The sequence below is a fragment of the Acipenser ruthenus genome, chromosome 5 (assembly GCF_902713425.1).
Source record: "Acipenser ruthenus chromosome 5, fAciRut3.2 maternal haplotype, whole genome shotgun sequence".
Lineage (NCBI taxonomy): Eukaryota > Metazoa > Chordata > Actinopteri > Acipenseriformes > Acipenseridae > Acipenser > Acipenser ruthenus.
The window spans coordinates 1,520,779-1,540,704 of NC_081193.1; the positions used below are offsets into that span (position 1 = coordinate 1,520,779).

Genomic DNA, 19,926 nt, shown 5'->3' on the forward strand with positions numbered 1-19,926 from the left:
TCCAAGTACTCTTTCTGTGTACTTTGTTTTTGGTCCCTTTTAAACACTCTGTAAAGTGCCTTTTTTCACTGAATATTTTTTTTAATTGATCTATTAAACCATTTTGGCCATTTTGTTTTAGATTTAGATTTGTCTACTTTTGGGATGTAATTGTTTTGCGCCTACATTTATAACAAACAGCCATCCTTTTCCTGTGGATGTTTTCTCTATTTTACTCCAATCTACTTCTGTTAGTCTCTGTTTCATACTTTCATAGTTTGCTTTTCTAAAATTGTAAACCTTAGCTTTAGTCATTACTTTTGGGGTTTTAAAAATCACTTCAAATGAGACCATGTTGTGGTCTGAGTTTGCCAATGGCTCTCTGACCTCTGTTTTAGTTGTTCTGTCTTCGTTATTTGAAAAGACTAAATCAAGGCATATAAACACTGTTACATATCATAGCATACCAGTCATGTAAACACTGTTAAAGATACATATCATATCATACCAGTCATGTAAACACTGTTAAAGATACATATCATAGCATACCAGTCATGTAAACACTGTTACATATCAGTCAGGTAAACACTGTTACATACCAGTCATGTAAACACTGTTACATACCAGTCATGTAAACACTGTTACATACCAGTCATGTAAACACTGTTACATACCAGTCATGTAAACACTGTTACATACCAGTCATGTAAACACTGTTACATATCATAGCATACCAGTCATGTAAACACTGTTACATATCATAGCATACCAGTCATGTAAACACTGTTACATATCAGTCAGGTAAACACTGTTACATATCATAGCATACCAGTCATGTAAACACTGTTACATACCAGTCATGTAAACACTGTTACATATCATAGCATACCAGTCATGTAAACACTGTTGCATATCATAGCATACCAGTCATGTAAACACTGTTGCATATGATTTGTATATTAGTGTAGTCTGCCAGCACTCCAGATAAGGATTTGGGTCATTGAATTATTTACTTTCCAATTTAGGCACTAGGTGAGTAAAAAAATGTATTTTGGGTGATTAAAGTGCAACATTAACTTGAAGTCATGTGTACTTTCAATGATTACTATGATTTCCATTACACGAGAGTAGATGTTAAAACTTCATGCTGATTTGAACTCGGCTCTCGCCAAGATAAGCACCAACTAAGACGTAGCTTTACAGTAAACTAATGTGATCCATAGGTGTCTCCATCCATTTGCGCTTCCTTCCATATGATGATGTAGATATCCTTCTGTCAGGTGTTGATGGCTGAAGTGTAATGCTGGCTCCAGGGATCAGCTAATTTTGCCTCCCCAGCGCATCAGCACACACAACTGCTGCGATGCTGGCTGCTAACTTCTGGGGTCTGCAGTAACTGTAGCCTTACATTTTAACTGTAATGTTACTTTGAACTAGTGTACGAAAACAATTATTCTATTTGCTTTATTGACCACAAAAAGTATGGCTGTAAAGCAAATCAACCCAGAAACAGATACTGCGAAACGATAATATTGTATTCCTTATTGATCACCTTGCTATAGCAATAAAAAAGCATCCTGACCCTCTCCAAAAACACAATATTGTTTTTATTCTATAGATTTACCTTCCAGAAATTCGGTTGCCGGAGAGCTCAATTGGTAGGTTAGTTTGGGTCGGAGTAGGATGACACTGAGAAATCCTAAGGATCAGGAATCCAGTTGCTTATTCACCAGTCCCAAACACGCATCACAAGTGAGTGGAACCTTGGTAACATGCAAACTCAAGCTGTGCAGTGAAATTGCAATGCGTATTCTTTAGGCAGTACATTTAAACGTCATACGCAATTCACATTTTTTTTCAGTGCTTAAAACACCCAGTATGCATCTGAACTGGAGCGCTGTGTTCTACTATTGCAAATGCTTTGCAAGACCGTTTCTAATCCACTGCAATGTTGACAGTTCCTTTGCTGATGGTCTGGAGGAGTCTTTCCATTTTGGATGTTAGTTGTGTTCCATTGCCAGACTCAAGCTCCTTCTGGAGTGTTTTGTTTACTATAGTTTAGTTTGGAGTCAGTATTCTGATGTCATTTCCTTCCGATACCAGCCATGTGATAAAGAAAGACATGGATTTCCTGTAGGTTTTTTCGCATTGTTCTCTTTGACTATGAGGGAATCCTTCAATAAAGCCTGTTGGTGTACATGTGTACTGTAGTAATGTTTACAGTGTAGCAGAGCCAAGGCAAGACACGTGTGCTGCAACTCATTTTTAAAAGTATTCCACTATCATAATTAGGAAGACATTAATGATTGAGGTTGTGAACTTTTAGTTTAGTCATCAGGGTAGGTGTCATCGAAATATCCCATGACTCCGGTTCAGTGGTTAACACGCTAGTTTCCATTTCTTTATGTTCAACTAGTGAAACCGAAAGTGTTATCAAGTATCCCACACTCAAGATACAGTAGCACAGTTTGACAGCATCTTGGCATCGCCTGTATGCATCAGGTATAGATTTCAGGAAAGGGAATCTCACAGGCACAATAGAATGACAGCACTAAGATTTGTCCCATGTTTGTTGGAAGAGGATCAAATGGGCCACTCTGGGTTATGGCTCCTCTATAGGGCAACACCCCCTAAAACTAAAGTGCTACTTGCTGTCAGGTGTTGGTTTATGTATCTGGTCCAGGTTTTCCTCATTTAGAATTTAAACTAATAATGTTTCTTTTCCAGAAGTAAACTCCTCCAATGACAGCCTGCATGTCTCTGTGTGTGATGGTATAGTAAACTCCTCCAATGACAGCCTGCATGTCTCTGTGTGTGATGGTATAGTAAACTCCAATGACAGCCTGCATGTCTCTGTGTGTGATGGTATAGTAAACTCCTCCAATGACAGCCTGCATGTGCTGTGTGTGTGATGGTATAGTAAACTCCAATGACAGCCTGCATGTCTCTGTGTGTGATGGTATAGTGAACTCCAATGACAGCCTGCATGTGCTGTGTGTGTGATGGTATAGTAAACTCCAATGACAGCCTGCATGTGCTGTGTGTGATGGTATAGTAAACTCCATTGACAGCCTGCATGTGCTGTGTGTGATGGTATAGTACAGGGGTTCCCAGACTTTTTCACCCGAGGCCCACCTGTTCAGCTGCATTTGGCACTGAGGCCCACTATTAGCACTCCTTGGGAAAATGTCAAATGAAAAACATTTTATATGTTTAAACCAGTAACATTATAAATAAACCTAATCTAAACTGCCCTTCATTCATTTAAATAAATATTGTGGAAGATGGAAATCACATAGAATATGCACTGAGTGAAAATAAAAAAATTGAAAAACTTTAATTTTAGTAAATAAAATAAATTGCAAAAACTAAACAGCCGTTTCTATTAAACATTTAAATTAGTCACAATACAAAGGGGAACGAGAGCCTTGCAGAAGTTAGTTTTTTCGCCACTACTCTGTGCAACCAAATACAACTTGCAAAATCACATTCAGGTGGCTTGCAACATCCACCCCCCCTGCCCCCCCCCCCAAAAAAAAAATCAGAACGCAGCTGCACCACTTAACCAAAAGAAAACTTATGAAAATAAATCCATCTGCAGCGAAATTTGAATCAGTCAAAAAACGTTTATTATTATTATTATTATTATTATTATTATTATTATTATTATTATTATTATTATTATTTTCCAACAAAACATATTGTAGTGTTATTTTAAGACGATTGTCAACGAGCCAGTAATTAATAAAATAGCAGTATATCCAAACATTTTAATAAATCAATTACCGGTATGTAACAAGATTTAGTTTGATTAATAACTTGATTTAATTACTATTGAAACATACATCAAAGTACTCAATTTTTTAAATGTTAATAGCTAATTAGTCACAAAAATGTATTCATCATAGGCATCAATTGAATTTTTAAATGAATGTGATGGTATAGTAAACTCCAATGACAGCCTGCATGTGCTCTGTGTGTGATGGTATAGTAAACTCCAATGACAGCCTGCATGTGCTCTGTGTGTGATGGTATAGTAAACTCCAATGACAGCCTGCATGTGCTCTGTGTGTGATGGTATAGTAAACTCCAATGACAGCCTGCATGTGCTGTGTGTGATGGTATAGTAAACTCCTTCAATGACAGCCTGCATGTCTCTATGTGTGATGGTATAGTAAACTCCAATGACAGCCTGCATGTGCTGTGTGTGATGGTATAGTAAACTCCAATGACAGCCTGCATGTCTCTGTGTGTGATGGTATAGTAAACTCCAATGACAGCCTGCATGTCTCTGTGTGTGATGGTATAGTAAACTCCAATGACAGCCTGCATGTCTCTGTGTGTGATGGTATAGTAAACTCCAATGACAGCCTGCATGTCTCTATGGGATGGTATTTCCTGATTCGGCTCAGTGAAGCAAACACAGAAAAGTGATTCTATGGAGACAGAAAACTCATGGAAAATCTGTCACCTCAGGACCATGGGGCAATGAAAGGCTCTACTCTTATTTGGAAATGTGTTTCAGATGGTTAAAAACAATTAAATAAAAGCAGCATCTGCAACAATATGTGTGTGATCGGCAACACATGCTGAAGTAATTATTTTAAAATAATAATAATGTTAAAAAACCTTCACAGGTGGTCCCTGAGTGGCTCACCTGGTAGAAGCACAGCCGCGTGGTGTGCAGGGTGAGTCACACAGCCGTGTGGTGTGCAGGGTGAGTCATACAGCCGCGTGGTGTGCAGGGTGATTCATACAGCCGCGTGGTGTGCAGGGTGAGTCATACAGCCGTGTGGTGTGCAGGGTGAGTCATACAGCTGCGTGGTGTGCAGGGTGAGTCATTCAGCTGCGTGGTGTGCAGGGTGAGTCATACAGCCGTGTGGTGTGCAGGGTGAGTCATACAGCTGTGTGGTGTGCAGGGTGAGTCATACAGCCGCGTGGTGTGCAGGGTGAGTCATACAGCCGTGTGGTGTGCAGGGTGAGTCATACAGCTGCGTGGTGTGCAGGGTGAGTCATACAGCCGTGTGGTGTGCAGGGTGAGTCATACAGCCGTGTGGTGTGCAGGGTGAGTCACACAGCCGCGTGGTGTGCAGGGTGAGTCATACAGCCGTGTGGTGTGCAGGGTGAGTCATACAGCTGCGTGGTGTGCAGGGTGAGTCATACAGCTGCGTGGTGTGCAGGGTGAGTCATACAGCTGCGTGGTGTGCAGGGTGAGTCATACAGCTGCGTGGTGTGCAGGGTGAGTCATACAGCTGCGTGGTGTGCAGGGTGAGTCATACAGCTGCGTGGTGTGCAGGGTGAGTCATACAGCTGCGTGGTGTGCAGGGTGAGTCATACAGCCGTGTGGTGTGCAGGGTGAGTCATACAGCCGCGTGGTGTGCAGGGTGAGTCATACAGCCGCGTGGTGTGCAGGGTGAGTCATACAGCCGCGTGGTGTGCAGGGTGAGTCATACAGCTGCGTGGTGTGCAGGGTGAGTCATACAGCTGCGTGGTGTGCAGGGTGAGTCATACAGCTGCGTGGTGTGCAGGGTGAGTCATACAGCCGTGTGGTGTGCAGGGTGAGTCATACAGCCGCGTGGTGTGCAGGGTGAGTCACACAGCCGCGTGGTGTGCAGGGTGAGTCACACAGCTGTGTGGTGTGCAGGGTGAGTCATACAGCTGCGTGGTGTGCAGGGTGAGTCATACAGCTGCGTGGTGTGCAGGGTGAGTCATACAGCCGTGTGGTGTGCAGGGTGAGTCACACAGCCGCGTGGTGTGCAGGGTGAGTCATACAGCGCAGGTTCAGTGGGGTCCCTGAGTGGCTCACCTGGTAGAAGCACATCCGTGTGGTGTGCAGGGTGAGTCATACAGCGAAGGTTCGCGTCCTGCCTGTGCAAAGTAGGCCGGTCTTCGCTGGGGACTCTGAAAGGAGCGTCGTATTGGCTCAGGTACTCCGGTGGGTTAGGGAGGTAAAACCGACAGGAACTGTTTCTCCTTTCTCCAGAAAGTCTGAGCAGAAATTATATTTGGACACATTAAATTAAAAAAAAAAAAAAAAAAAACACCTTCAGATTTTAGAGATTAAAGGGTAAGTAGCATCGAATTATTTCTCGCCTCCAACTTGTACAAAATGCTTCTGCTAGAATTTTAACTTGTGTCAAGAGGCGAGAGCATATCACCCTGTTCTGGCATTCTTGTTTTGGCTCCCTGTTAGCTTTAGAATAGATTTTAAGGTGTTGCTGTTAACTTAAAGCTTTAAATGGTCTTGCACCTCCATACCTTAAAGATCTTTTGGAACCCTGTGTCCCCAATCGCCCACTCGATCACTGGATGCTGGGTTACTGTCTGTTCCTATTTTTCAGAAAAAAAAACTGGTAGTAGATCTTTGTTGTATGGCACCTAAATTATGGAACAGCTTGCCCATCAGAATTAGAGAAGCCCCTTCAGCCGATGCCTTCAAATCTGGACTAAAAAAAACATTTTCATAGCCTGGCATTCTCATCCAGGTGAGCTGATATTCTCGAGCTGATATTCTCAGGATACTACTACCTGCAGCATAGTGTGTTTAAGAAGTGGCACAGCAGACAGAAGTGACACAGAGTTCAGCAGAAAGCCAGAGATAGCTGCACCTGCTCAGAGATACCAGAGACCTGTAAATACAAGGGGAATCACGTTAATCTCAGATCTCATTTACTGGGCTTTTACATTGATTTGATTTATTATTACAGGACTTTACTTGAGGGTTATAACTACAGTCGTGAGTATTAAAAATATTCCACCAATATTCCAGATCGTTCTTAAGACAGCTGTGTTTGTTCTAGAAGTGAAACTTGAAAGTCCACACTTTATTTTGAAAGGGAGTTTAGCAGTGTGTTTTTTTTTTTGCTTCTTTGCATTGGGGTTTTACCGCTGACTCTCAGTCTCAGCCCAGGGATCCCCCCGTGGTATTTCTGTCAAGACGCTGGTTTCTTATCCACTAGTTAGTGTTTTACTTTGTGCTCAAGCCCTTTTGATTGGCTTCATAACTACCTGCCTCCAATGGTTTTTACTTAAATGTTTGAGCTGTGCCTTTTTAATTCATTATATACAGAGCATTTCAAAAAACAGTTTGTAGTAGTCACATGTGTAACTTTCAAACCACAAGAACTTCATTTACTACATTCACCACAAGTGGCAAGGAAGTCGGACAAACTGAAGATTGTCTTTACTTTGCAGATGGGGAGGGCAGCTTTAAAGTAAACCCACCTAGCTCTTATCTAAAGGGGCTGTGCACAGTTTGCTGAAGCAGTTCAGTACAGCTCACGCAGTGATAAGGACATTTTGATAACTTCACTTCATGAACACAGACTCCTTTCAGACAAGCTTTTGATTCCTGCTGGTTTTTTCTGCAGGAAATTCCCCTCTCAGAGATTCTCCAGGTGGACTCGGCTCGGGACTTTACTAATCTGGCACAGAGCAGCAACCCTCACTGCTTTGAGATCATTACTGATACCATGGTGTACTACGTGGGAGAAAGCAGTGGAGGGTGCTACCAGAACCCTGTGCTGGCTGCCTCAGGAGTGGGCTTTGAGGTGGCCCAAAGCTGGGAGAGAGCCATTCGACAGGCACTCATGCCTGTTACCCCTCAGGCCAGTGTGGCCGCTGCTGCAGGACAAGGAAAAGATCACAGTAAGCAACCATGCTTTTGATTCATAAGGCTCATTTAAACTTGGATGCAAGGGGGTGCACATTTCTGCAGTTGATACCATGAGTTAGGTTTTTAATCCTGCTGTAAAGCTAATGTGTTTTTACTTTAACAAAACGTATACATTTATTTTTTTGTAAGGGGGTCCTTTTATTAAGATAGATTTAAGGCAGTGAATATATTCTAGTATATTAGCTTTCAAAGATATGCCTGCTGGTGTTATGAAGTAGTGTTCTGCGATACGTCAGTTAGGGAGCATTGGTACAACATGCACAGCTTCATGATATTCAATACTATCACGATACTTTGGATCTTATGTCCATTACATTTCTTTTTTTACAAAGTGCATAAAAGGCTTATACACAGTTGATAATGCTACAGCATGGTGGAATATATATATATATATATATATATATATATATATATATATATATATATATATATATATATATATATATATATTTATTTTATTTTTTTATTATAAATTATATATATATATATATATATATATATATATATATATATATATATATATATATATATATATATATATATATATACATTTACATTTTTTCTGCTGAAAACAAGTTCCAGTGTATTCAAAGGTCATTGCCACCAACTAAAAAATTCAAATAAAACTTGTGTAAGAAAGTGCAACACTTAATGTAAGACACCATTTTCTTTATTTCTTAAATATAAAAAGAGAACTCTGGTGTTTCGGCCAGATTCAAATACTCCAATTACAAGGAATCTCTTGATTCTTATATATAACAAAATAACACAGAAATACTTTTCTTGGAGCAGACTTTTTATAACTAGGCCAGATGTTTTACATACAGGGGTATCTCAGAAGTGCTAAAAAAAATTTGAACAAAATTGATTCACACGGTTACTGCAAGAAATGGCTTGATGAGGTTCCTGCTTCAATCAATAAACAACCAAATGAGCAAGACAGACCAAATGGACCTCCTCTTGTTTGTAACATTTCTTACGTTCTTAAAAAGTCACATACATCATAACACCTCCATGAATCTATATTGTTCAAATCTTTTAGAAAGTAAAACAAGTAAACGCAGTATAATGCTACACTAGACTAGCCTGGTTGATTCGTGTACACGCTAAAACATTTTTTTTAAATGAACAGTGATGTGTTACATTAGGGAATACACACATTGTATTTCTTCATTTCAAACACAATTGTATAGTGTTAGATAGTTTGAAAATCACCACTTCCAAATAATTTAATAACATTAGTTCAGCAGATTAAAAAAAAAAACATATTTCTGGCAAAGAACTGCTTCTGATAGTACTTCAAACGCTGCTAACATACGCAAAGCAGTAGTGAATTCAAAGTTGAGCATTATATTTAATGCTACATTTCTAAAACAAACAGGCTACTAATGTAGATGCCTTCCTCTTACATGCTATTAGAACATAATTCTGTCCTATTCAAGCCAACTGCCTCAGTCAAACCAACGTCCCAGTGCACCTTAAATAAGAACAGAAGACATTTTACTAGCAAGAGGAGGCCATTCGGCCCATCAGGCTCATCGGTTGTTAAAAATCTTGCAAAGAAAGTAAATTGGCTGCTATAATAAACTGTAAATGCTTTTTATTGCGTTCATGCTGAACCTGCAGCTGTCTGCATTGGCAAACGTTTTCAGTGTGACTCGGAAGCTTCTGAGGTCCTGTGCTTTCATCTGCAGGTGTCACATTGATCCTGTTATCTGTAAGAAAACTGATATGCTGGCAGTGAAGTCTGTATTCAGCCTGGTCAGTCCAACGCTCATGCATGCAATCCAGAACACAGGATTTCAAGCTATCACATTACATACACACAAAATACAGATTAACACAAAATCGAAACAATATAAAAACATTGCTAACATTTTTGACATGCGCTAGTTTTAATGACACGTCTGCAAAGTATATTTTTGCAGCTTATAGCAAATGCACTGTAATGAAATAAACAGGCATCAGTGAACTCCCTTTTGATCAGCTCCTAGCACATTGCTGTTTTATTTGTTATCCTTGCTGTGCCCTTTTTTTAAAGTAATACGCATTTACTTAAACTGAAGAAACAGTAAAAGATAAAAGTAAACTTCGGCAGAGAGATCGGGGTGGCGATCTGAAAGATGTTTCTATAAATTGGTGGTGTTTCCTCCCTTGTGTTTCACTTCTTTAAAACACTTTCGACATTTTGGCTGTCCGCCTTCAACCAGATTGTTGTCATCTGGCTAAAATCCAAATAGTTCCACATCAAGCTTCTCTCTGGCATTCGCCATGGCTGCTGCAGTAATTTAATTTTCCCAGAGCGTGCAGGGTAGCTGCTCACTAACGCTGAACGGAAATGAGTAAACTTCGTTCATATTGTTTTTAAAGCACACAATTAGAGTTTTGTTGCTTTAAAAACAATAGTATGAAGTGTTGGTGGTAAGTTTCCTTACATTATAAATGAGGCATTGCTGAAGGAAGCATTTTGATCATGCATTGCTGTGGTAGCTGAGCTTTTAGTTGAAGGAACAGTATTCTTGACGACATTGAAGGAGACATGAGGGTGGAATGTGAGGCAAACTCTAATTCATTTTACGGTCAGTTCTTAAATCCTCAGCCCATACCCATTGATAATTTCTGAAAATTGTGCCTTCGAACAGGACTTCCCTATCTACCGTTTGCTGTTTTTCTTTGTATTAAGTATTTTATTAATGTTTGTATCTGATAACATGCATGCCAGCACCTGGAACATGAAAGAGTTTCTTAAATGTGCAGTACTGTGTGATTAAAGGATGGTGCAGGGTGATTGACTAACACCTGCTGTGGCATATCATGTCATTAGGGTTGCAAATCAGTCTACGCTGTGTTAGGTGGAGGTGGTGGGGGGGGTGGGGGGGGTGTATGTATATTCCACACAGCGCATACTAAAGACAGTATTGGACACAGACATCTTCACATGGCCTTAAAAAAGTATAAAAATGTGCCATTTGAAGCATTCTAACGAATGAATGACAGAATTGCAGCACATGAGTAAATATAACACTGCATTTCTGCCAGCTTGCTCTTAATCATGTGGCTGCATTAGTTGTGCAAATAGGTTTAATATCTACAAATATCACAGGCTGAATTATCCAGATTTAAAAGGGACACAGTGTTGAGAACAAATACTCACTAGATTTATCTTGTAACCAAGGTCCCCTTAATTGTGCTGTACATTGTGTGTTTAATAACTCATGACCACAGTCACTGGTATAGACGTGCCATTACACTGGCAGGGAAAGGAAACAGTCATTAATAACTGTCCTATATTTATATTGGACATAAGTACTGCAATGTATTTGCATTTCACTCATTTGAGCTAATCTTGCAGTTTGTTTAATCGCTCATCTTAATGGCTGCTAAATTCACAATGCACTGTATACTGAAGCGGTAACTACAGGGCACAGCAAGTGTAAAAGAACAGAACTGTCTTCAGCTATAGCTATTAGAGGAGTGTATCCAATCAAAGACAAAGTCCAGGATGCTGTACAGCACTAGTGAGGGAGAGCACTGCATGCGCCCTGCAGCTATAGCTATTAGAGGAGTGTATCCAATCAAAGACAAAGTCCAGGATGCTGTACAGCACTAGTGAGGGAGAGCACTGCATGCGCCCTGCAGCTATAGCTATTAGAGGAGTTTAGGAAATTTTTAACTTGGCTCCGGAATGTTTATTTTAAATATTTTGCTTCCAGTTTAGTCTGACTTTTTAATGGAGTGATTCTGCTCAAGACCTTAAGATCTGCGCTTATCCAAACTGTCCCAGTGAAAGTGAATGGCAGATGATCTGCGCTTATTCAAACTGTCCCAGTGAAAGTGAATGGCAGATGATGTGCGCTTATCCAAACTGTCCCAGTGAAAGTGAATGGCAGATGATGTGTGCTTATTCAAACTGTCCCAGTGAAAGTGATTGGCAGATGATGTGCGCTTATTCAAACTGTCCCAGTGAAAGTGAATGGCAGATGATGTGCGCTTATTCAAACTGTCCCAGTGAAAGTGAATGGCAGATGATGTGTGCTTATTCAAACTGTCCCAGTGAAAGTGAATGGCAGGGAGAATCCACGTCAAACAATCCACAATACAACTAAGATGTATTGCATGGATTCAATTCTTTTAATAAAAAAGTTTATCCAATTTTTCACAAGTGGACGATTGTTTATTCTGGGATATGTATTGAAAAAGAGATTTGCTTGTGGCTAAATGGCCGACAAATACCCCAGCCCCTGTGTTTTGACATTCCTATAAAATGAATACATTTTTGGGGTAACACTGCACTTCAGAGATGGCTTGCTTATTAAAATAATTTCCATATTTAAAGACTAGAGCAGCTGTTCCCAAACCTGATTGTCACGTACCCCCTTCCAGACCGATCACCTGTCTGCGTACCCCTAGCATACAGCTTTATATGTTCATGTTATTTTTAATATATTGTAGCGATCCGTGTATTGTGTTTGCATACTGTATTCCCTCTTGTTTCTACTATCTGTGCTGTTAATACCGCTGTATCGTGTTCCTCTCCCCCCGTCTGTATTCCCTGTAGTTGCGGGTTCGCTCTGTCCCTGTGGCTGTGCGAGCTATCCTGCACGCATGGTGCGCCCTGGTCCCTGTCCTTGGCTGTTGGTTGTGTGTGCCCATTGGTCCTAGTGTGCGACTGGGGACCAATGGAATAGCTGTTCACTCTGGCACCCGATTAGCATAAAGCGGCGGGGCTAAGTTATAAAAGGGGGCGTTGCTCACTCAGTGTGGTCGGTCCAGAGCAAGTGGCTAGAGCAGTGGGCTCTGAAAGAGATCCTAAATAAAGCTTTGAGCCTGGAAGCAGCGTGTTGTCTCCTTCTGTTCTGCCTACTGCGTGAAACGCTACAATATGCTTTCATAATACACATAATACATACATTATATAAATGACTGGAATAATATAATTAGCGCTTCTGATTTTCAGGTTTAACCGAGAAAACCCGATAAAACACCACTGATACAATAAATAAATAAATAAATAAATAAATAAATAAATAATCAGTGTATAATAAACACTGGGAAAACACTGGAAATGGTTACTCAATTCACGTCGACTTCATCACCACTTGCCCACTTAAAAAACAAAAACAAATGTCCCTCGATCCTCCTGACTTGTATATTTATGATTGATTCGTTCTGAATACTTTAAACCCGAATGGAGGCTTGTTAAGCTGTATTACAGTTAAGATACGGAGGATTTAAAACAAAATTGCGAATTGTGGCGAAATGTGAAAAAAAATGCCTGCACACAAAAACCGCAAGAGAATGTGCCCGTGACCAAAAGGATTTCGTAGTAGAAGACAGCAAAGGAAACTGAACTAACTGAACAAACCGCCCAAGCATTTTGAAAAGTAACCGAAAACAATAAATTCATACAGTATATAAAAAGCTAAAGCCCCGAAAAAACGGTTTACATAAAACTCGAAAATAGCTGAAAATAGGCACCAAAATATGTAATTAATAAAAAACGAAAAACAGTAGTCCTAAATATAATATATAATTGGTGCTGTACCGTGATTGGTGGTGAGGGCTCTGTACGTCATTGTCTCTGTATATCTTTGTTCTCATTGGTACCTCTTGGAGGGTTGTGATTAAACGTGAGCGCGGTAAACCCAAGTGCCCCGCAGCTGTGTGATTGTCTTGCGCAGCACAGCCTCACTTTTTATTTCTGAAACTAACTAGCGTCACGCGCATTTCACAACAGAAATTAAAAGCAGTTCCAGTGCGGTTTAATGATTTGAGTCTGACAAGTCTTAGGAGAATGCAAAAAAAAAAAAGGTTCGCCGTTACACAATTTGTCCTGCGTACCCCCTGGACTAGACCATTATCTTATTCAGGGATAGCAAGATATTTGATAAGTGGGGGTGGGGGGTGCAATTGCTCCTCAAACCAGCAGTATTTTTGTTAATGTTTTTTGGTAGACTAGAGTCTGCACATATATACTAATACTACACCTGTGTTGTGCATCGCTCACTTTGGTTTAAATGCGCTGGCCTTCACATGTTGTAATCCAGGGTGTATATTACATAAAGTTAACATCAAGTTCTGCTGTCTTCCAACAGAGGAATTGTCTATCAGCATATCTGTTTCCAACTGCCAGATTCAGGAGAATGTGGTAAGTTAAACATGCAATATGCCCGGAATATGCAGATGTGGTGGATCCAGTTTAGCAGATGTCCAATGACTTTAGGTGTAAATAATTGTATAACACACACACACTCCTCCTAATCTAGGCAGCAATATGAGAGTTAATACAAGAGAAGCATCTTTCTCACCTTGTATCACACGATAACATTTTAAATGAACATATTAATTTAAAATATGTGCACTGCTCCAAACAATTGAGGGATAATATAAATATATATATATATATATATATATATATATATATATATATATATATATATATATATAATTTAAAAACACAAAATAACTGAACTTGTTTAGAGTTTCTCCTGTTTTATTTTAAACTTACTGAAAACACATGTTTTTTAAAAGCTGTTTTAAATGGATTTTAATAACAGCCTTGTCCTTTAATGCAGGATATAAGCTCAGTTTACCAAATATTTGCAGATGAGGTTTTGGGATCTGGACAATTTGGAATTGTATATGGAGGTAAGATGTAATACAGTACTTCTAAAACTGACAAGCTGCAGATGTACAAATGAACCCTAAGCAATGAATAGCAGCGTTCAATACTAACTGTCCCCTCTCCTTTGTACATTGTGGAACATGGGGTAGGAAAGCACAGGAAGACTGGAAGAGATGTTGCCATCAAAGTCATTGACAAAATGAGGTTCCCAACCAAGCAGGAGAGCCAATTGAGAAATGAAGTAGCGATCCTTCAGGTAAGGACAGGCTCTCCTTTATACAATGAACTAAACAATGTATACATTAACCCAGGGCTTCCCAAACTCGGTCCTGGGGACCCCCTGTGTCTTCTGCTTTCCAACTGAGCTCTCAATTACTTAACTAAACCCTTAATCAAACTCCTAGTTTGCTAAATTAGACCTTTTTAATTGTTCTCCGCTCCAAAAAAGTTGCAGAGTTCAAGTTACTTATAAAATGTTGTAGTTAACTTAACATCTCCGACCGTTTTAGAGCTGAAAACAATTAAAGGTCTAATTAAGCAAATTATGAGTTCAATTAAGATTTAGTTAACATTGGGGTCCAGAGGGCCGGGCCCTGATTGAACCTAACAGTGGATTGTTAAATACAGTATAACAATAATAACATGTAAAAAATCTAATAAAAACGAATACAATCTTTGACAAGCATGTTGACTGTAGTTTCTAGTATGGGTGACTTGCAGGCCCATTGCCCACATGTGTGCAATGGAAAGACCCCTGTCGATGTTTCTCTAGGCTATACTGATACAGATTCCTTCACTCTGCAGAACCTGCACCACCCTGGCATTGTGAACCTGGAGTGCATGTTTGAAACTCCAGAGAGGGTCTTCGTTGTCATGGAGAAGCTCCATGGCGACATGCTGGAGATGATTCTATCCAGTGAGAAAAGCAGGCTGCCGGAACGGATCACTAAATTTCTCGTGACACAGGTGACTTCTCTCTTTGATTGTCAAGTGCATTCTATAATAGAAATGGGTATGAAACAGACTGATGCTGCTGCTGACCATGAAATAGAATAGACATGTTTAATAGTAAATACCTAAATGAACTAGCATACCTGTTTTTTGGCCAGATTTTTTTTCACTGTTTTGTCAAGTATATTTCTTGTTTGTGTGCATGAAGGGGTGAGACGGGTCATTTTGTATCATGTTAGCAGGGCTGAGAACAAACCTGGAATCAAGTGAGTTTTACTGCGTTTCGTGAAAGGTAATACAATGACTTTTTCAAATGTCTTCCAGATCCTCGTGGCTTTGAGGCATTTGCATTTCAAAAACATCGTGCACTGTGATCTGAAGCCAGAGAACGTGCTGCTGGCCTCTGCTGAGCCTTTCCCTCAAGTAAGTTCTGTGCAAGTGTAGTGCAAGCCTGACGGACTGTCACATTCCCTTCATAGCATTCACTTGAAGCAATAACAATCCTGTTATAGGAACGCAAGAGCAGCTTTTAAAGATGATGGCTTAGTTTCAAATAGACATGCATCCCTGTTCTGATTTAATAGTGTGTTTTTTCATGTCTGTGGTTTGAATACATTTTCATCCAAGTTGCCTTTTTTATATTTTTTACTGTAGCAACCATAAATACTTTAGATCAGGGGTAGTCAATAGGCTGACCCAGGGTCCAAATCCGGACCGCCAGAACATTTTGACTGGCCAGCCAAGTCATATGCCATGCCAGTCTGTGTTTTTACTTGCATTCACATTGGAAATGCTGTGAATTTGAGACGACTTGGTTCTCATGAGTGTGGTGTGCGAGGGTACAGTAGGTGTGTTATGAGAGTGCTGTGTGCGAAGGTACAGTAGGTGTGTTATGAGAGTGTGGTGTGCGAGGGTACAGTAGGTGTGTCGTTATGAGAGTGCTGTGTGCGAGGGTACAGTAGGTGTGTTATGAGAGTGTGGTGTGCGAGGGTACAGTAGGTGTGTCGTTATGAGAGTGGTGCGTTGGGGTACAGTAGGTGTGTTATGAGAGTGTGGTGTGCGAGGGTACAGTAGGTGTGTCGTTATGAGAGTGTGGTGCGTGAGGGTACAGTAGGTGTGTTATGAGAGTGCTGTGTGTGAGGGTACAGTAGGTGTGTTATGAGAGTGGTGTGCGAGGGTACAGTAGGTGTATGGTTCTTATGAGAGTGTGGTGTGCGAGGGTACAGTAGGTGTGTCGTTATGAGAGTGGTGTGCAAGGGTACAGTAGGTGTGTTATGAGTGTGGTGTGCGAAGGTACAGTAGGTGTGTTATGAGTGTGTGGTGCGTGAGGGTACAGTAGGTGTGTCGTTATGAGAGTGTGGTGCGTGAGGGTACAGTAGGTGTGTTATGAGAGTGTGGTGCGCGAGGGTACAGTAGGTGTGTCGTTATGAGAGTGCTGTGTGCGAGGGTACAGTAGGTGTGTCGTTATGAGAGTGTGGTGCGCGAGGGTACAGTAGGTGTGTCGTTATGAGAGTGTGGTGCGCGAGGGTACAGTAGGTGTGTTATGAGAGTGTGGTGTGTGAGGGTACAGTAGGTGTGTCATTATGAGAGTGTGGTGCGTTAGGGTACAGTAGGTGTGTCGTTATGAGAGTGTGGTGCGTGAGGGTACAGTAGGTGTGTCGTTATGAGAGTGTGGTGCGCGAGGGTACAGTAGGTGTGTCGTTATGAGAGTGTGGTGCGCGAGGGTACAGTAGGTGTGTCGTGAGTGTGGTGCGCGAGGGTACAGTAGGTGTGTCGTTATGAGAGTGTGGTGTGCGAGGGTACAGTAGGTGTGTCGTTATGAGAGTGGTGTGCAAGGGTACAGTAGGTGTGTTATGAGTGTGGTGTGCGAAGGTACAGTAGGTGTATGGTTCTTATGAAAGTGCGGTGTGCGAGGGTACAGTAGGTGTGTCGTTATGAGAGTGCTGTGTGCGAGGGTACAGTAGGTGTGTTATGAGAGTGGTGTGCGAGGGTACAGTAGGTGTATGGTTCTTATGAGAGTGTGGTGTGCCAAATAGTTGTCTTTGTTCAAGACTGAATAGATTCAATTCTTTTAGCCTGTCTGCATATGACATGCCTTTTAAACCTGGAATAATAATGGTCGCTCTTCTTTGCACTCTTTCTAGGCAGCAATATCCTTTTTAATAATAATATTAGTAATATCTATATTTTTATATAGCACCTATTATTATTATTATTATTATTATTATTATTATTATTATTATTATTACTATTTGTTTATTTAGCAGATGCCTTTATCCAAGGCGACTTACAGAGACTAGGGTGTGTGAACTATGCATCAGCTGCAGAGTCACTTACAATTACATCTCACCCGAAAGACGGAGCACAAGGAGGTGAAGTGACTTGCTCAGGGTCACACAATGAGTCAGTGGCTGAGGTGGGATTTGAACCGGTTTCTTTAACCACTGGACCACACAGCCTCCTCTGGACCCCCATCACAAAGCACTTTACATCGGCAGGCTGTGAACTGTGCATTATATGCAGAGTCACTTCCAATAGGACATTGATTTAACATCTCATCTGCAGGATGGAGCACAAGGAGGTTAAGTGACTTGCTAAGGGTCACACAGTGAGTCAGTCAGTCAGTGGCAGAGGTAGGGTTTGAACCTGTGACCTTCTGGTTACATGTCCTGAACTTTAACCACTGGACCACACTGCCTCCTTTTTTGTAGCGAGGTGACCAGAACTGGACACAATATTCTAGATGAGGTCTTACTAATGCATTGTAAAGTTTTAACATTACTTCCATTGATTTAAATTCAACACTTCTCACAATATATCCGAGCATCTTGTTGGCCTTTTTTATAGCTTCCCCACATTGTCTAGATGAAGACATTTCTGAGTCAACATAAACTCCCAGGTCTTTTTCAAAGATTCCTTCTTCAATTTCAGTATCCCCCATATGATATTTATAATGTACATTTGTATTGCCTGCGTGCAGTACCTTACACTTTTCTCTATTAAATGTCATTTGTCATGGATGCTGTCAAGATCATTTTGAATGACCTTTGCTGCACTTTTTGTGTTGTCTGCAAATTTAACAAGTTTGCTTACTATACCAGAATCTAAGTCATTAATGTAGATTAGGAATAGCAGAGGACCTAATACGGATCCCTGTGGTACTCCACTGGTTACCTCGCTCCATTTTGAGGTTTTTCAGGTCAAAAAAGTCCCCTGAGTCTACATTGTCTATACCTTTTAGGATTTTGAATGCTTGAATCAGATCACCGCATAGTCTTCTTTGTTCAAGACTGAATAGATTCAATTCTTTTAGCCTGTCTGCATACAACATGCCTTTTAAACCCGGGATAATTCTGGTTGCTCTTCTTTGCACTCTTTCTAGAGCAGCAATATCCTTTTTGTAACAAGGTGACCAGAACTGAATACAATATTCTAGGTGAGATCTTACTAATGCATTGTAAAGTTTTAACATTACTTCCCTTGATTTAAATTCAACACTTCTCACAATATATCCGAGCATCTTGTTGGCCTTTTTTATAGCTTCCCCACATTGTCTAGCTGAAGACATTTCTGAGTCAACATAAACTCCTAGGTCTTTTTCATAGTTCCCGTCTTCAATTTCAGTATCTCCCATATGATATTTATAATGCACATTTTTTTTGCCTGCATGCAATACTTTACACTTTTCTCTATTGAATGTAATTTGCCATGTGTCTGCCCAGTTCTGAATGCTGTCTAGATCATTTTGAAAGACCTTTGCTGCTGCAACAGTGTTTGCCACTCCTCCTATTTTTGTATCGTCTGCAAATTTAACGAGTTTGCTTACTAACCACAATCTAAATCATTAATGTAGATTTGGAATAGCAGAGGACCTAATACTGATCCCTGTGGTACACCACTGGTTACCTCGCTCCATTTTGAGGTTTCTCCTCTAATCAGTACTTTCTGTTTTCTACATGTTAACCATGTAATTGTTACACAGCCTTTTTCCGTGGATGTTTTCTCTGTTTTATTCCAATCTACTTCTGTTAGTCTCTGACTTTCTAAAATTGTAAACCTTCGCTTTAGTCATTACTTTTGGGGTTTTAAAAAACACTTCAAATGAGACCATGTTGTGGTCTGAGTTTGCCAATGGCTCTCTGACCTCTGTTTTAGTTATTCTGTCTTCGTTATTTGAAAAGACTAAATCAAGGCATGCCTCCCCTCTAGTCGGTGCCTTGACAAATTGCGTTAGGAAGCAGTCATTTGTCATTTCCACCATTTCAATTTCATCTGTGGTGCTCCCCACTGGGTTTTTCCATTTTATAGTGGGAAGTTGAAATTCCCCATTAGTATGGCTTCTCCTTTGCTGCACGTATTTCTAATGTCATTGTATAACAGATTATTTTGCTTGGCGTCTGAATTTGGCAGTCTATAGCATGCCCCTATTATTATTCCCTTTGCTTTTTTGTCCATTATTATGACCCATATTGATTCTGTGTTGTTTTTTCTTCCAGATTTAACACCTGGGCTTCAAGACTATGTTTGATGTATAGCGCTACCCCTCCGCCTCTTCTGTCCTGCTTGTCTTTCCTAAACAGTGTATACCCACTAATATTATATTCGTCTCCATCACTCTCGGATAACGACGTTTCTGTAACACCTGTCACATCGTAGTTACTTGTTAGTGCAGTAGCTTCAAGTTCTAACATTTTGT

The 19,926-nt window shown here is 40.5% G+C and overlaps 1 protein-coding gene across 3 annotated transcripts in view; it reads left to right on the top strand.

Annotated features, from left to right (window-relative positions):
* The window catches only part of LOC117402894 (serine/threonine-protein kinase D3), a 111,673-nt gene that overhangs the window by 84,442 nt on the left and 7,305 nt on the right, over positions 1 to 19,926 (top strand). For all 3 annotated transcript variants that reach the window (XM_034921398.2, XM_034921400.2, XM_059023503.1), the window contains 6 exons: positions 7,350 to 7,626; positions 13,750 to 13,802; positions 14,230 to 14,302; positions 14,429 to 14,535; positions 15,084 to 15,245; positions 15,555 to 15,653. In XM_034921398.2, the coding sequence (XP_034777289.2) occupies positions 7,350 to 7,626; positions 13,750 to 13,802; positions 14,230 to 14,302; positions 14,429 to 14,535; positions 15,084 to 15,245; positions 15,555 to 15,653 (771 nt within the window). The remainder of the gene's footprint in view (positions 1 to 7,349; positions 7,627 to 13,749; positions 13,803 to 14,229; positions 14,303 to 14,428; positions 14,536 to 15,083; positions 15,246 to 15,554; positions 15,654 to 19,926) is intronic.